Here is a 16,595-nt window from a genome sequence, read left to right as displayed (position 1 = left end):
AAAACAGCAGAAGAAAACTGATCAAACCACTGTTTTGAGGAATCAGATGGATAATCTCACAATTCTGATTGTTATTAGGAATTGCAGTGAGGCTTTAATGTCTTCTAGTTCATGTTTGACTTTAAAACCGCCTCTTTTAAGCGTTTGGTGAATATTGAAACCATTCTGTTATTCAGAACAAAGAGCTTTTTCTCCTGTAGGACATTCAAATACACCAGTTCCTGTGAAATACATGTAAATGTTTTTGTAAAAGATGATCCCACACCAGTTGTTTATCCAGATACACAAGTTGCATCGCTGTTTCTTATAAATCAACCACAGACTGGCAAAATATAGATATAGGAGGTCCTCGATTTACGTTGGAGTTCTGTTCCTACGGATCAATGCAAGTCTGCACAAAGACATTTTTAAGTTCTCTCCACTTCTAGCCATGGTTGTGCTGTTTGCATACAGGTGCATGATGTTATTTTGCAGTGAAATAAAGAAACTCCCAGGAGCTGCTTGGGGTTCAGTGAGTTAAAATGTTATTAGCTAAATGCAAAGACCGACAGTGTGCACCCTCAGTGTGTCTAACAGAGTGAACTGATTCAGTAGAAAGGCTGATTCTGCAGTCTGTACTTACTCTTCATCTGTCTAAGTGCCCCTCCCTCTGCCTGAGAGGCTGACATATCCCCGCCTTGACAGAGCAGCGTGAGGAAAGACCACGGCAGGCCAAAGAGGAAAAAAAAGAAACAAAGAAACAGGTGGAGAGGATGCAGGTGAAAGAGGACACATGCAAACATTAGCAGTATGAAAGGATTAATGGAAAGAGAAACAAGCAGAACAGCAGACAATGACAAAATACGGTTTATTATAACATGCAGGAAAAGAAGCAGGACTGATTTTTGTAGTTAATTTGAGAAAAGTGATGTTTTAAAATTAACTGGTTGTGTTTCTTTTTATTCTTACTGTATATTTTGAAGACTAAATGTCACAATTTTTGTCTCTTGTCACTCTTCGTGTTCTACAATTCTACAATTTCATTTAGCTTTTATCCAAAGCGACGTACATCTGAGAGTAGATCTAACACAAACAAGGATCTGTTCAGGAGGAAACAACCTGGATAAGAGCCATAAAACAAGCTCAGATGTGATAAAAGGACCGTGGTGCCTTCAGGCAGTGCGGGAAATAATAGGACTTTTTTTTAATCTTATTTTTTTTGGCGTGTTACTGAGGTTTGAGCACCCAGTCCTCTCTCAGCCATTTTGCTAATTTTCTGAGATTCGCAAGTCAATAAAACACAAAACAGGCCAGGCTACCTTTTGTAGATTTATTTTATTTTCCTTTTTAAAACAATTATCATAGTTTGATCCGGAAAGACTGTTTTTCTGTATGTTGGCGAAGAAAGGAGAAATTTCCAAATTTTAGCTCTTAATTTTTCTAATCTAGCTAATTTTTCCCATTTTAAAAAACAAGAATTAAAATCTCCCTGCAACTGGAGCGGCGTTTGGCGTTCGGACTGCATCATCCAGGGCAGCCGGGCACTTAAGGAAATGGCTGAACACTAAACCAGGTCTGAGCGTAACGGTAGCCCAGCGTCATTAATTTATAATTTGTTATTTAGAATACTGGGGTCGAGCTCAACTCATCTTTACCCGGTGTGATTACATTAATAACAAACACTCTGCTTTCTAGGAGTGATGGAATAATAATATAAGAACTTCTGGTCGGTGTTCAGTGCTTTAGTAAAGTGGGAAACTAGAGAGGAAGAAGGAGGTTCAGGTGAACTCACTTCCTGACGAGGAAGATGGGCGTCGCTGCATGCTGCTGGAGGTGCTGCTGGCATTATTCTGGGTGGAGGTTTGCGTCTCTGGGGGCAGCGGAGGAGGCGGAGGGGGTGTTGGCATCGGATTGCTGGGGGGAAGAGGAGGCGGAGGAGGCGGAGGTGGGGGTGGAACGGATTCCTCCGTGGTGCCGTTTTCAGAGCTGTGGGCGGGACTGTCGGTCGGCTCCTCCAATAACACAGAACCCTGATGGAAGAAGGGCAAAGTTATGCATAGTCTGCACCAATTAACCCCTCAGAGTCACCTCTGCAGGGATTACCATAGCAACTACTTTGTTTTACCACTTGGTTATCCAATAATACACGTCGCCTTAACTTGAAACACCACTTGATTGATCACTGAGAACTAAAATCCCAAAGCTTTTCTCTTTTTTGAATTTTTATTTACTAGCTGTACTATTTTTAACACAGCAAATATGGTTGAAAATAAAGAATGAAATTAATTAAACAGTTATTAAGTTATGAGTCATATGAGTTAGATAAGATGAAACCTGAGCAATAAAATAATTGGAGAATTAGAGAGATGACATCACACCAAAGAACCAGGCAGCTTGAAGTGAAATAAAACAAGAGAGGACATCTAAAATGAACAGGACATAATATAGAATAAAACACTAACACTAATTAAAGCTAACAGTAAACCTGACAAGATAAAAGTATGATACATTACTGAAATAAAATAAGTCAATTACAATAAGGCTAGAAGAAGAAAGTAAAAAGTAATGCTGGCCATCGTACAGAGGTAATAGATAAGATCTAAAAAATGTGATAAATGTTAAAATGAATTCCAAAATGATGTATATGAAACTGAAATATTACACGTTAAACTGAACTACACCTGACAAATGAGAATATGAAATATTGCACATTAAATGAAATGCTACACGATACAGAAACTGATACTGGACAAACTATTTCATATAATATTGAAAATGACATTGATACTATTGTTATTGTAAAAGTGGAGGAGTTAATTAAACAATTAACTTATAAAGAAATTCATTTTTTATATTATTTATTATTTTTATTATCAATATTCTTTTTAAAAATATTTTTAGTCATTTAACTTATATGCTTGCTTAAAATCCCTTTTTTCAATGTGAAGAAAAATAACTTTTAATATATATATTATTTAAAAATATATAATTGGTGCTAGAGAGCTTCTCCTGGCTTCCAACAGGCTTCACTGAATCTCCTGCTGGGCTGAGCGAGCTTTAACCCTGCTGTTGTCTTCATTTACAGGAACCAAAAAATATTGTTTCCTTGTCTGAAAAAAATCCAAAAATTCAGCAAAAAAAATTCCACAAATTTCTGAAAATTTGCAAAACCTTCAGGAAGAAAATTCCAATAATTCCTTAAAAGTTTGCTTTAAAAATGTTATTTAAAAAAATCCCCCAAATTTGGCAAGAAAATCCTTGTAAATATTTTCAAAAAAATGAGTAAAAATCTTCCAAAAAAGTCCTAAAAATATCTAAAGTGATTCCATATATATCAGTAAAACTTGTAATATTTTCTTAAGAACATTCACCAAAAAATCTACCAAAATCCAGCGAATTTCACTGAAGAAACATTTTTAGCATTTCTTTTTTCCACCCAAAAATGTTGAAAATGTGGACATCAGAAGTTTCACTGTGAAATTTTTATTTTTTTCCCACATTTCCAAACTTTAAAACGGGTCAATTTTGACCCGCAGGACGACACGAGGCTTAAATTCCTGCACTGATGCTGCTGACGGGGACAGATGTGTGCGTCCCTGTTAGATATGGCCTCCCCTCCTACTGCCTTTTAATCAACTCATAAAGACACAATAACAGAGCTAATATGACCTAATCTCAAGGGGAGAAAACAGTGGAAGAAGCCATCTGCCGCTGCAAGTGACAGCGCTTTAACCCCGGTGCTCCACCCTCCTGCATGCATGCGTCCGGCACGAGCCCAAAGCGTGCCGTAACTCTGCTGGAGGCAAATTAATGGGCCGTGACATTTAACTCCACCCCGCCCTCTTTTATCCTCCGGACGCGTGCGCATCATTGTCGCCCCCTTCACTTTTCAAACCCCCAGGGAGCTGAGGGGGAGGAAGGGGGAGGCGGTGTCCAGATGGGTCTTGGCAGCACGCGCCGTTTCCGTTGATTAGCCATCCATCTGCTAGGGTTCCTCTGAGACCAGGAGGGGCCCCACTGAGGCCTTAATTGGCTCAATGTGGATTATACCCCGTGTCATCCAAAACACCCCCACTCCTGATACCCAGGAGATTATAAGAACACCGTCTCCAGGGACGCTGATGAGAGTCTAATGCACTCTGTTCATTCAGGCGTCTGTGGAGGTATGAGGCAGCAGACAAGTGGTTTAACCCTTCTGCTGTCTTCATTTATGGGCACCAAAAAATATTCTTTCCTTGTCTGAAAAAAATCCAAAAATTCAGCAAAAAAATTCCCCAAATTTCTGAAGATTCGCAAAACCTTCAGGAAGAAAATTCCAATAATTCCTTAAAAGTTTCCCTTAAAAGTTTGATTTAAAAAAATCCCCCAAATTTGGCAAGAAAATTCTTGTAAATATTTTCAAAAAATGAGTAAAAATCTTCCAAAAAAATCCTGAGAATATCCAAAGTGATTGCATATATATCAGTGAAACTTCTGATATTTTCTTTAATAACATTCAGGAAAAAATCAATGTGAATGTTATTTCTTTTTTTTCACCAAAAAATGTTCAAAAATTTCCCAAAAATGTTGCAAATGTGGACATCAGAAGTTTCACAGAAGTTTCATAGATTTATTTCCACATTTTCAAACTTTAAAACGGGTCAGTTTTGACCCGCAGGACAACATGAGGGTTAAGCAGCCGCTCACTAGCTGAAGTTTTCCGTACAAAAGCAGATTTGTTTTGACTTGTAATCCATCACCTAAAATGTTTACCTATGCAAACTTCCTTTCATGGAAAATTTTATTTTGTCGGGTGTTATTCCAACCACACCCCACCGTTCAACGTGAGCCAGGTAATAAGTGATACCTTCAGTCAACAGAAACACTGTAAAGATGTTTACTTTGGGATTCTATATCGCATTTATCTGCAGTGCAAATACAAATAACAATGTGGATTACATTTGATATGCGGGAGCTTTTATTGCCATATTTGACTCAAAGGAGACATACTTAATAACAGGCCTTTGTGTTCATCAGAATATCTGTAAAAAATGTAAATGTTCTTCCTACATGATGCCTAAATGTCAACACTGGATCAATCTTTTATAACTTCTATAACATGTTTACCCTCGTGTCGTCCTGCGGGTCAAAATGAACACGTTTTAAAGTTTGAAAATGTGGAAAGAAAAAAAAATTCATATTGAAACTTCTGATGTCCACATTTTCAACATTCTTGGGAAATCTTTGAGCATTTTTTTGTGGAAAAAAGAAATGTTAAAAATGTTTCTTAAGAACATTTACAAAAAAAGATTTTTTTGTGAATGTTCTTCAAGAAAATATTAGAAGTTTTACTGTTATATAAGGAATCACTTTAGATATTTCTAGGATTTTTTGGAAGATTTTTACTCATTTTTTGAAAATATTTTCCTGCCAATTTTTTTTTTTTTTAAATAAAACTTTTAAGAGAATTATTGGAATTTTAAGGAATTATTGGAATTTTCTTCCTGAAGGTTTTGCAAATTTTCAGAAATTTGTGGAATTTTTTGCTGAATTTTTAGATTTTTTTCCGACAAAGAAATAATATTTTTTTGGGCGCCCATAAGTGAAGACAACAGGAGGATTAAAATTTCTTGAATGAAGCTTGAATAGGTGTTTCAGCGACTTCCTGTGAAGCGCTCGTTTGTCGGGGATCGTCCTGAGTTTGCTCCATTGTCGGCTCTTGGACAGTTTACACAGAGGGGTGGAGACTCGGCAGGCGATGGAAATGAGGGGGCAGTTTGCATTAGGTGGCGAAACAAAAGCTCAAGAGGACACAAGATTATGTAACGATGCTCAGGCAAATAGTCGGTGCTGTAACCTAATGCCGGCACACCATCGGCCAGCTGAACCCCGCCATCCAGAGCGCCTTATAAGGAGCTGGGATGGCCACACAAACCTGGACAACACGACCAGGGAGCAGCGTATTAGCAAGCCTTACGCCAGCCTTCAGCTGTAGGAGCCCGTAGATTATTTTACATACAATTTGCAGGAGATTAAATGCTGTCCTTGAAAGAAAAAAACTTGACGTATAAACGTCCACGGCACCAGGGAGGCAAGGAAATTAGTTTGTGACCTGGCTTTTGGAGGTTACTTCACAGTGCATGTCAGATTACTTCAGTCAGTGTTCTGTCATCATCACTGTCTTTTCTTTTTTTGGTTATTCACATTACCTTCTGAAGGAAAAAAGTAGTATCTCCATGTGTCCATCCACTATGAAAATCTAATAATCATTTATGTTAATATTTGTTTAAATGTGTGTAGAATGTGTTTAAGTTAATTAAACCTCGTGTCGTCCGGTGGGTCAAAATCGACCCGTTTGAAAGTTTGAAGATGTTCGAGAAAAAAATAAAAATTTCCAGTGAAACTTCTGATGTCCACATTTTCAGCATTTTTGGGAAATTTTTGAACATTTCTTGGTGAAAAAAAAGAAATGTTAAAAATGTTTCTTAAGAACATTCACAAAAAAATCTACCAAAATCCAGCGAAATTCACTGGATTTTGGTTGATTTTTTTTGTGAATGTTCTTAAAGAAAATATTATTATATATATTTTTGGATTTTTTTCAGACAAGGAAACAATATTTTTTGGTGCCCGTAAATGAAGATAACAGGAGGGTTAAGTGAGCAGAAAGAAATATAGAGAGTTAGTGTTTTGGTCACCTTCTCGAGTATCATGTGGCAAAAACACCAAAGATGTTTTGTTTTTTTAAACATAGATTTTGCAGAAATTATTATTAACATATTAAAGAATAGATATGTTATTTATCTAAGCACTTAATTTAATGAACTGGATGATTTGTTGTCTGTTGTTTGAACTATCCAGACGGTTTTGTCGAGCATCAGATTTGTATTTTACCTCCTCGTTGGGCGCCATGCCTTTGCTTCCACGGCGCTCTGCGGTGTCGCTGCCCAGCGTCTTGTAATAGTCCCCAGTGCTGGGCTGCTTGCTGAAGCTCCTCGACTTCCTGTTTGAATCCACACGGCGTAATTTCTCGTGGTTTTCTCCGGAAGTCAGCTGCAGAAGAGATTTTGAAATTTAAATATGAGCATCTTTGAATAAATTTGAATTACCTTTTTAACTGTCTTCCATCTGTATGTTTTTTTGATACATAAAAAAGGAGTCAAAGAAAATATTTCCCAACATAAAGGCTTGACAAAATAACCAAATCATGGTTGCTTTTAAAACACTGGCAGGAAATGGTTCAGTTGTGCTTTTGCAGTGACCTTGCCATACGACGTGCCACGTACAGCGGAGTTACTCTCCTTTATTTCCAGATAAGCTCTGTCGTGTGACCAAAGCTGCTTTATTTGAATAAGAGAACAAGGCTTTAATTCACATGCAGCTTTTACACCAATGTACAGGAGACCTTTGGCCTCAGAGGCAGGGCTGAATGATGTGGGAAAAGTGAAGCTTCATTTAAATATTCGCTGTGTAACTGATTTATAAAGTGTGATAGAACGTTAACATGTGATACCATCAGAGGTGCGATTGTCATGCATAACAGTTGCTTAAAGTATACTCTAAATTACAACCTTTACAACTTACTAACTGCATTATTAGAAATTGCAATTTTAATACGAAATGGATAAATTCTTCAGCCCTACTCAGAGGTCACTAACAACTCTCATTTTTCCCTTCCAACATCTGTCTCAGAACAACTGAATGTGTAAATACCAGATATCAATTCCTGTCAATCTGAGAGTCTTAACGATACGCTGCTGTTGGATTTTACGTAGGCTAAGACGTTAGCAGTGGATGAGTCCACCTTCCAGTCAGTCTGGGACACATTTTCCTAATGCAAAAAAGCCTCACATTTGCATTTGATCTAAATAAAGCTGCTTTGAAACTTTCTAATTCATAAATACCACTTCTTCTAGAATTGTATTTTGTTAAAAAACGTGTGAAAATGAATTAAAAATCCCATTTCACTCTATTAGTGCAAAAACTAACATTAAGGAGGAGTCATCAAAGCAAAGTTACTTTGCCTTTCAAATCCTGGACTTGATATTAAACTTCATTTACATTTCCGTGCTTACAGATGTCACAACGAATAGAAATCCAGACAAGAATCTCAAATGTCGAGTAGAAATCCAATGTTAATGCAAGCGGAAATAACTGACAGCCGACCCCTGACCTCTGCTACCCCGCGGTGTCGGGTTCTGACTTCTTATGAGGCCATTTAATGTTGTTGACTCGTGTCTGCTGTCAGAAAAGAAATGGTCCCTGAGCACTCATCAGGTAATGTGAGCAGACTACAGATGGTTTGTCATCCTCCAGGGAGGTGGGCCAACAATAGCAAATGTACAAAGCATTTTGGCAGCCCTCCTTTTATCGTTCACACAGATGTACACACTCAGACGGCCTTTCTTCCCTTTATACGGCTCTATCTGTCAGCAAAAAGTCATATAGTCCTTTTTACACACACACACACACACACACACACACACACACACACACACACACACACACACACACACACACACACACACACACACACACATCAACACTTCTTACACTTTAATGGCATGCATGGACCATCAAGGGCTGCTTGTTGTTTGACATGTTCCGGCTGATTTGCATGTGGTCTCAGATAATGAAAGGACAAACAGAAATGAGCTGTTTGAATAATAATAAACTGTGTTAACATGAGATACAGGAACACTCCAACAGGAACATCCGAATATATTCGAAAGGCAAAGCTCACAATCAAAATACACCTCCATGAATGCAACACATTCACTGCTCAGACAAATCCGGAAGATTAACCGAAACATGCAAAGCAGCTTGTGATATTTTTTTTTGCTTTATGTGCAACCCAGACACCTCTGCTGTCTTTTTTAACACCTTACCTTAGCATTGAGAATCCCCTCCTAAAGCTCTCCTCCAGTCTCATCCACAAAACCCAGTGGAGCACAGAGAGGAGCTGTCACCAGATCCAGAGCTTCACCTCCTCTCCGCTCGGCGCTACGCCTGTCACTCTACCTGCCCTCTCACTTTACCCACAGGCCTCATCAATAACCTATTGGGCCAGCCACAGCAGCGGCAATGATGTCACCGCCAACCCGCAGACCAACCACTCCCCGACCCTGCCCAGCTCTCTTATGCAAAAACACAAACACCCATGTGCTGCCCTGACCACGGTCGCCCACACGCAAATCTCCCAGGCTTTAGGATTATCACAATATTCCAGCCATAAGTGCCTCGTATTAGCAGCAAAAAAAGGAAAGAAATTGGCAGATGTGTGCTAACTGCGAGTGAAATATCAAAGTTCAAGTTTTCTGGAGGAACTACAGTCCAGAGAATAAAACTGTGAGAGGCAATGCGGTGCTTGTTTTGATGCAACACATGAAACATTTGACTTCAGGCAAAGCGTATGCAGACGATTGAGCTCAGAGACACAAGAAAACACACACAAGAAACGTCCTTCGCTTGCATTCGTCAGGTTACAACACATTTTTATAAAAGTTTCCTGCACAACAAACTCCTAAGATGAGATTGTGTCCATGGATGAAGTTACTGCTCCCTGTAACTATGGCGCCCGAGCTAGATTGTTTTTCCCGATGTATATGGCACACGGTGATCTTATTTGTGAGTGTTTTCGTGCACGCTCCTGTGCACGCTGGCTTTTGTTCAATTGTTAATGAGGGCGCGCCCCGGGCCGGTCGCCTGGGCATCGACGATGGGAGGGGGCAGCACTAATTAAAAACCCTCCTGCACATGGCTGACGGCGCATGCGTGCACGCAAACACACACACACACACAGCTCACCATGACGACAGTGTACAGTGAACGCACACGCTTTCCAACAGTGGACTTTATAACAGCGAACAACAGCTGACTTTGTATAACAGATCCATATATACAGCCGGCGTCTGAACACTTGATTCTTCCAGTGAATCAGCTGATTCTGTTGCTTCTTAAGTTTTTCTGCTTTTAGCTGAAAATGCAAAGGCAGAGGTGTGTGATTTGACAGTTACTCTGCAAGATACAGACGTTGTTGTGAGTCTGAAATTTTGCAAAACTATAGATCTTTCACTGGTCTTCTGTTAAAACTGAATCAGGGGTGTCCAACATGAGGACCGCAGGCCAAAAGCGGCCCTCCGGAGGATCCAATCCGGTCCTCAAAGTGGAAAAACTCCAGAGAAGACATTAACTGCAGATTATAAATTAGTAAAACTATAAATTTAAAATCATTTCTAGACCATGACAAATTGTTTTGATCAGAAAGTAAAATACTAGATTGTTCATTGTTCTTTTGTCATTTTGGATTGATTGTTTTTGTTGTTTTTTGGAGTTTTTTTGGCTGAATTTTGTTGGTTGTTTGATGTTTTTGTCATTTTGTGTTTCCTTTTTGTCTCGCTTGTGTTTTTGTCTTATTTTTGTAATTCTGTGTTTCGCTTTATTTGTTGCTTTTTGTCTCATTTTTTTGATGTTTGTTTAATGTTTTGTTTCTCATTTTTTGTCGTTTTGTGTTTCTTTTTGTCTCACGTGTTTTTTGTCTTATTTTTGTGTTTTCTTTTATGTCTTGTTTTGGTCATTTTGTGTCTTTTTTGTCTCTCTTTTGTCGTTTGTCCATGTTTTTGTCGCTTTGTGTCTTGCTTTTGTAATATTTTGTCTTGTTGTTTATTTCTTTTTTTTTTGTCTGACTTTTGTCACTTCATTCATAAAGTAAAATCTTACATGGTTCAGTTCCAGATAGTTGTGACTAAATGTTGTGTTCCATTGTAGACACTCTGTGATGTGATTGATTTAATGTGAACTTTTTTAGAATGTACATTTTGTCACTAAAACAAAGGAAAGATGTGGAATTGTAGTTATTTACCAGTTATTATGCTGTAATTTTACTGAGCTGGGCTGAATGTGGAACCTGGACTAAGATGAGTTTGACACCCCTGAATTAAATAATCTTCATGTGACTGGACAGAGACTGATATTATCATGTGGCCAACAATCAGGGAATGAATGTTTCATGAGGGGAAAGTGATCCCTCAGATAGGTTATCTTTGTCGTAATTACAATGTTCCCTGGACAACTCATTTACATTTCTGTTAGAATTACAACTTCACAACCAGTTTTAGGGCTTCGCAGCGATACTAAACCACCAGCAGCGTCTGTTCAGGTCCTAATAGCTGCTCCTTGTCAGCTCTTTAAACACTTTGGAGTGATCTGTGGCCAGATTACGTAATTACTGGAATTAACATCAAACACATCGAATCCACTGTTGTGTGTGTCAACTCAGAGGCCTCCTGTGGTAATGAGCATCTTCTTTGGCCTCGTTAGCTGGTGCTAACACAATAACATCATTGTGGCCGCCGAGACAAGGCACATTGTTGGAGAAGAGCTATAGCCCGACTGATTAGACAGGAGGGAAAATAGCAGCTAATGGCCAATTTATCCCAAACACCCTGTTCTTCCTGTTTTTTTAGGGTTGTCCTATATCATGTCACAACGAAGAAGCTACTTTTTGAAGTTTTACGTGCCCAAAACTGGAGATATCTGCAGTTTTGATAAAATAAAGGGAGCATGTTTGAGCTAATAATGTATCGTGCATCATAGAAATGGACTGAAATACTACACTGTGTGTAAGCATGCACTAGTCTTGCACTATAAATAAGCCAGTGAAGCAGTTCAGAAAGGCACAAACAATTATCTTAACCCTCCAGTTGGCCTCATTTACGGGCACCAAAAAAATATTGTTTCCTTGTCTGAACAAAATCCCAAAAATCAGCAGAAAAATTCCCCAAACTTCTGAAAATTTGCAAAGCCTTCAGGAAAATATTCCAATAATTCCTTAAAAGTTTCCCTTAAAAGTTTTATTTTTAAAAAAATTCCCCAAATTTGGCAAGAAAGTTCTTGTAAATATTTTCAAAAAATGAGTGAAAATCTTCAAAAAAAATCTTAAAAATACCTAAAGTGATTCCATATATATCAGTAAAACTTCTAATATTTTCTTTAAGAACATTCACAAAAAAATCAACCAAAATCCAGCAAAATTCGCTGGATTTTGGTTGATTTTTTTGTGTGAATGTTAAGAAATATTTTTAACATTTCTTCTTTTCCACCACAAAATGTTCAAAGATTTCCCAAAAATGTTGAAAACGTGGACTTTAGAAGTTTCACTGTGAAAATAGTTTTTTCTGCATTTTCAAAGTTTAAACCAGGTTAATTTGACCCACAGGACGACACGAGGGTTAATGAAAAATGTAATTATTGAGGGTTTTTGCTTCAAGGCCTTTCTCATGATGCAGGAGCTCACCAACACTGTCCATACCTCCTTTTTGCTCTCCACATGTCGCAGGTTGCCCTTCACCTTCAGAAACTCAGCTGGTGAAGGCTCCTGAGGGGGTTTTGGCGCCGGGTAGCTCGGGGGCGGAGGAGGCACCGGGGGACACTGTGGAGGAGGCGGCGGCGGATACGCTGGAGGCGGCGGCGGGGGCTTCGGCTCAGCAGGTATCTCAGTGTTCTTGGGCACGTCAGAGCCGATGTCTGGGTTTAGCATGTCCATGTATGCCTGCATGTCTGAGATGGCCGATTCTGATGCACCTGTGACAGAGTTCATAAAGGAAGCACATTATTACAGGAACCAAAACACGGTTTAAACATGAATGACTCTAAGGATGGCCATCGAAAACAAACTGTCTGCTCAGGGACCACTAGGGTGCAGCACCACTATAGCCAGCACCTGTGCTGTAGAACAAAAGGAAGCAAACTGCTGTCCACTTCAGCAAATAGATGTTTCCATTATTGCAGGGGTGTCAAAATCATCTTAGTCCAGGTTCCACATTCCGCCCAAGTTGATCTCCAGTGGACCGAACCAGTAAAATAACAGCATAATAACCTACAAATCACCACAACTCCTATTTTTTCCTTTATTTTAGTGTGAAAAAAAAAGTACATTCTGAAAAAAGTGCCCATTTAAGGAATTATCTTTTTACAAAATATTATGAAAAACCTGAAATTTCTTAAGAAAAATACATTCAATTTGAACAATTTTATGCCCCAGTTTATCATTTACACATTACAACTTTCAGATCACAGTGTCTACAAAAGTTACAGCTATCTGGAACTGAATGATATAGTTTTTACTTTATGATCAAAACGACAAAAGTCAGACAAAGATGACAAAAAAACAACAGACAAGACAAAATCTCACAAAAGCAAGACACAAAGCGACAAAAACATGGACAAACGAGAAAAGAGAGACAAAAAAGACACAAAATGACCAAAACAAGACATAAAAGAAAACACAAAATGACAAAAATAAGACAAAAAACACAAGTGAGACAAAAAGGAAACACAAAATGACAAAAAACGAGAAACAAAATAACAAAACATTAAACAAACATCAAAAGTCAGACAAAAAACAAGACAAAATATTACAAAAATGAGACACAAAACAACAAAAGAACAATGAACAATCTAGTATTCTTCTTTAGGATCCAAACAACTTGTCATGGTCTAGAAATGATTTTAAATTTATAGTTTTACAAATTTACTATTTACAGTTAATGTTTTCTCTGTAATTTGTACACTTTACAAAGTTGTCCCAGGGGCCGGATTGATCCCTCTGGAGGGCCGCTTTTGGCCCGCGGGCCGCATGCTGAACACCCCTGCGTTATTGCTATATTTGGCATTTAAAAGTCCCGGATTTATGGCCAGTTAATACAAGACAATATGGCGGGTTTCATCAAACATTGTGATTGTGATTTGATGTAAAATATATGAGAAAATATGAGCTTGTCAGTATTTAATATTTCGATTTATAGACAAATGGGGACATCATTTGGGATTAAATTAAGTGAAAAATGTACATGAGTTGCAGACCTGTGTGCGCCACTGTATTGAGCTGAGCCGGTGGGCCTCGTGACATCGTTAAGCTGCTTCTCTTCTCCCCGGTGCTGGACTGGCTGGAGTTGGCTGAGTCATAGTTGGACAGGGAGCTGGACGGCGAGCTGATGTTGAAGTGTGCCGCCTGGCTGGTGGGAGGCATGGTGGTGTTCGGGGACGACAGGCCCGAGTCCGGCTGCTTGTACTCGAGATCCGTCGAGGGGTCCCGAGACAAAACGCGGTGCTCCACACTCTGTCAAAATACCGTTATATCAACAATCTGAACTCTACAGTCCCAACTGCTCGTTAGTAAAACATCTGGCTCATTTAGTTTATATAATAAAAGATACAGTGTCATCATATGAGGCAGATAAATGAGTTCTTGTCAATATGAATTATCTCCATGTTCAGCCGTCGGTTCATAAATCCCACCGGGTCTCAGTCCCTGTTGACTCACACGAGGAGAAAAGCAGCGTGACTTTAATTACTGCACACTAATGAAACATCTCACAGCTGGTTAGAAAAGGCTCCGGGGCATTCTGCTATTCCCTCAATTGGCTGAATGTCTCTCGTGACAGAGAGCACAAGAGAAGGGAAATCCGTTTCCAGAGTGTTCAGAGTGGAATAGTGATTGTTGCTCTGGTCATTCAGGGATTTCAGTGGGTTGAAGCCGTACAGTCCAACGTATGGCAAGTGTCTGGAGTTCTACTGATTGGCTGCAGGTTGGTTTTGTGACAGCGTTTTGTTGTTGTAATGTGTACAGTATGTTGGATTGTGGTTGTTTGGGACCAACGAGGTAAGAATTAAAATGAATAGTGATTATTTGAATACTTTAATCATATTTTACAAATAATACTGTGCAGAATCGGAGCTGCAGTGTGGTGATGTATCATGAGGTCACTGCAGCAGATATGATTAATCATGATTTCCTGCAGAGTTGGAATTTGTGTTTGTTATTGATAGTACGGACAAAACAACAGTACATATGCTGTCCTTCATGTCTAGTGCAGTCTACTATATGTTTTGATGTTCAGAACTAGAGCTCCCAGGAGACCAATTAGTGTTTGAAAATGCAAAAAACACATTAGTAAAACATACTGTATGTCCTCAAGCTTAATGAGAACTTTAGTGTCTCCCAAATTGTGCAATAATTCAAATATTACAAAGATTACAACATCTAAAGCGGTAGTTCACAACCTTCCTGGCTCAGATTATGGTGTTAGTGTGGATACAGATCGTGAATATGAAGTCAACAAACGTGTGATTTCTTTCAATGTGAAAGAGGATAATCTTTACAGATACAGTCCTGAAAACACAGACAAATATAATATATATTGTACAAAATGTTAAAGTATAGTGCAACAGAAATACATTTTCTCCTTCCTTTATTTTTTCTTAATGCTCCTAAGACTAGCCTGTATCATTATTATTTTAGATACAAATGTCTTAAAAGTACTTTCAGAAAATGCTGCTGAAATCACAGAATTAGTAAAATAATATAATACACATATATATATATAATAATAGTATTAATGTGCAACTTTACTGAAATATTACTGCCTCATATTTGTTGTCTGTGTTTGCTGTCTCTTCCAAAGTTTGTGTAGATCAAGAATAAATTGAGACCACAAATATCCCCTCAGTTTTGCTGCATTTATATGCAGATTAGAGGTCCAGACTTGTGGGTCGCAGCTCTTACCATGTTCTCCACGGTGCGCAGGTACTTGGCACACTGGGAGTGGCCGTTGTATTCGGCCAGGTCTGCAGCTGTGAAGCCGTCCTGGTCCCTGATGCCCAGATCCACCCCGTTCACCACCAGGATCTGACAGCACTGGAGAGTAGATGAGACGGTGTTTTACAGAAATAAGGTGAATAGCATTATGGTGTTGGTGACAGTGACAGTAGTCCTTAAAATGCTTCTCTGGTCATTGATTAAACCCAGAAAAACTCACGTGTATCAAAGTTACATGTTTAGAAGTTAGAAGTCTATTTTTGCCTTAAAATCACTTGGTCATAACTTTACATAAATCTATGCTACGTTACACTACTGTACGCTAATGTAAATTTTAAATATTAAGGCATACATATTTGAACCAGAACAGGAGTAATGATCCTGAAAGCCTAAATCTGCAAGGATTGCTTTGGATGAAACCCCAGAGGTCTGAATCCATGTTTTTGAGACGGTGGAAATATTCAACCATGGTGCTCACTGCTAATTTTGCTCATGATATAAAAACCATCGTAAGTAAGATTTTCATCAGAGGGGGGTCTTTAAAATCCTTGCAAATCAGTGATGTTTACAATAATTTGCTACAAAAACTTGCAGTCATGTTTTCTGTGGAAACCATGTAAGAAGCTGAAAGTATTTGACTTTAATGTGGAATAACAGAAAATGTTGTTTGGGCCAATTTAAACGACAAAAGATTGATAAAACATGACAAATACAACAATATAAAGGAGATATAGTATATCCTGTAAAGCAGTTCACTCATTACACTCATACTTATTAAACCACTGTTCAAAAGCTAAAAATACCAATGAATACATTGACATTAGTTTTGGTCACAGTGACAATACGTTTCAGTTATGAATCTCTATAGCAGGATATTTAAAGCAAATGCATTGATGATGTGCTGTCCTTCTATTGTCTTAAAGTGACAGGGGAAAATTTGTTTTCTGTTTCATAATTGAAAGAAAATTGGAAATAGTTTAAAGCAGCTGTCCAGAAACGTTCCTGCCAAGTCCCTGTGGAAGTCGGAGTAAGCTCGTTC

General features: G+C 38.6%; 1 protein-coding gene and 1 long non-coding RNA gene across 3 annotated transcripts in view; one reads left to right on the top strand and one right to left on the bottom strand.

Annotated features, from left to right (window-relative positions):
* LOC118470328 (uncharacterized) overlaps positions 1–12,430 on the top strand; it is a 34,317-nt gene extending 21,887 nt beyond the window's left edge. Inside the window, exon 3 of the long non-coding RNA XR_004847371.2 lies at positions 12,296–12,430. This is a non-coding gene — a long non-coding RNA (uncharacterized LOC118470328). The remainder of the gene's footprint in view (positions 1–12,295) is intronic.
* The window catches only part of espn (espin), a 52,630-nt gene that overhangs the window by 19,061 nt on the left and 16,974 nt on the right, over positions 1–16,595 (bottom strand). The window contains exons 5-10 of one of the 2 annotated variants that reach the window (XM_055013099.1): positions 15,524–15,655; positions 13,822–14,077; positions 12,269–12,540; positions 6,853–7,011; positions 1,772–2,009; positions 623–676 (exon numbers count right to left, since the gene is read on the bottom strand). In XM_055013099.1, coding sequence (XP_054869074.1) covers positions 623–676; positions 1,772–2,009; positions 6,853–7,011; positions 12,269–12,540; positions 13,822–14,077; positions 15,524–15,655 — 1,111 coding nt within the window. The remainder of the gene's footprint in view (positions 1–622; positions 677–1,771; positions 2,010–6,852; positions 7,012–12,268; positions 12,541–13,821; positions 14,078–15,523; positions 15,656–16,595) is intronic. The other variant, XM_055013100.1, reaches the window with a different exon arrangement.

This window comes from Amphiprion ocellaris, chromosome 8 (genome assembly GCF_022539595.1).
Source record: "Amphiprion ocellaris isolate individual 3 ecotype Okinawa chromosome 8, ASM2253959v1, whole genome shotgun sequence".
In the NCBI taxonomy this organism is placed as follows: domain Eukaryota; kingdom Metazoa; phylum Chordata; class Actinopteri; family Pomacentridae; genus Amphiprion; species Amphiprion ocellaris.
Note: the sequence above shows the minus strand (reverse complement) of the source record. Positions and strands in the feature narration are given on the sequence as shown.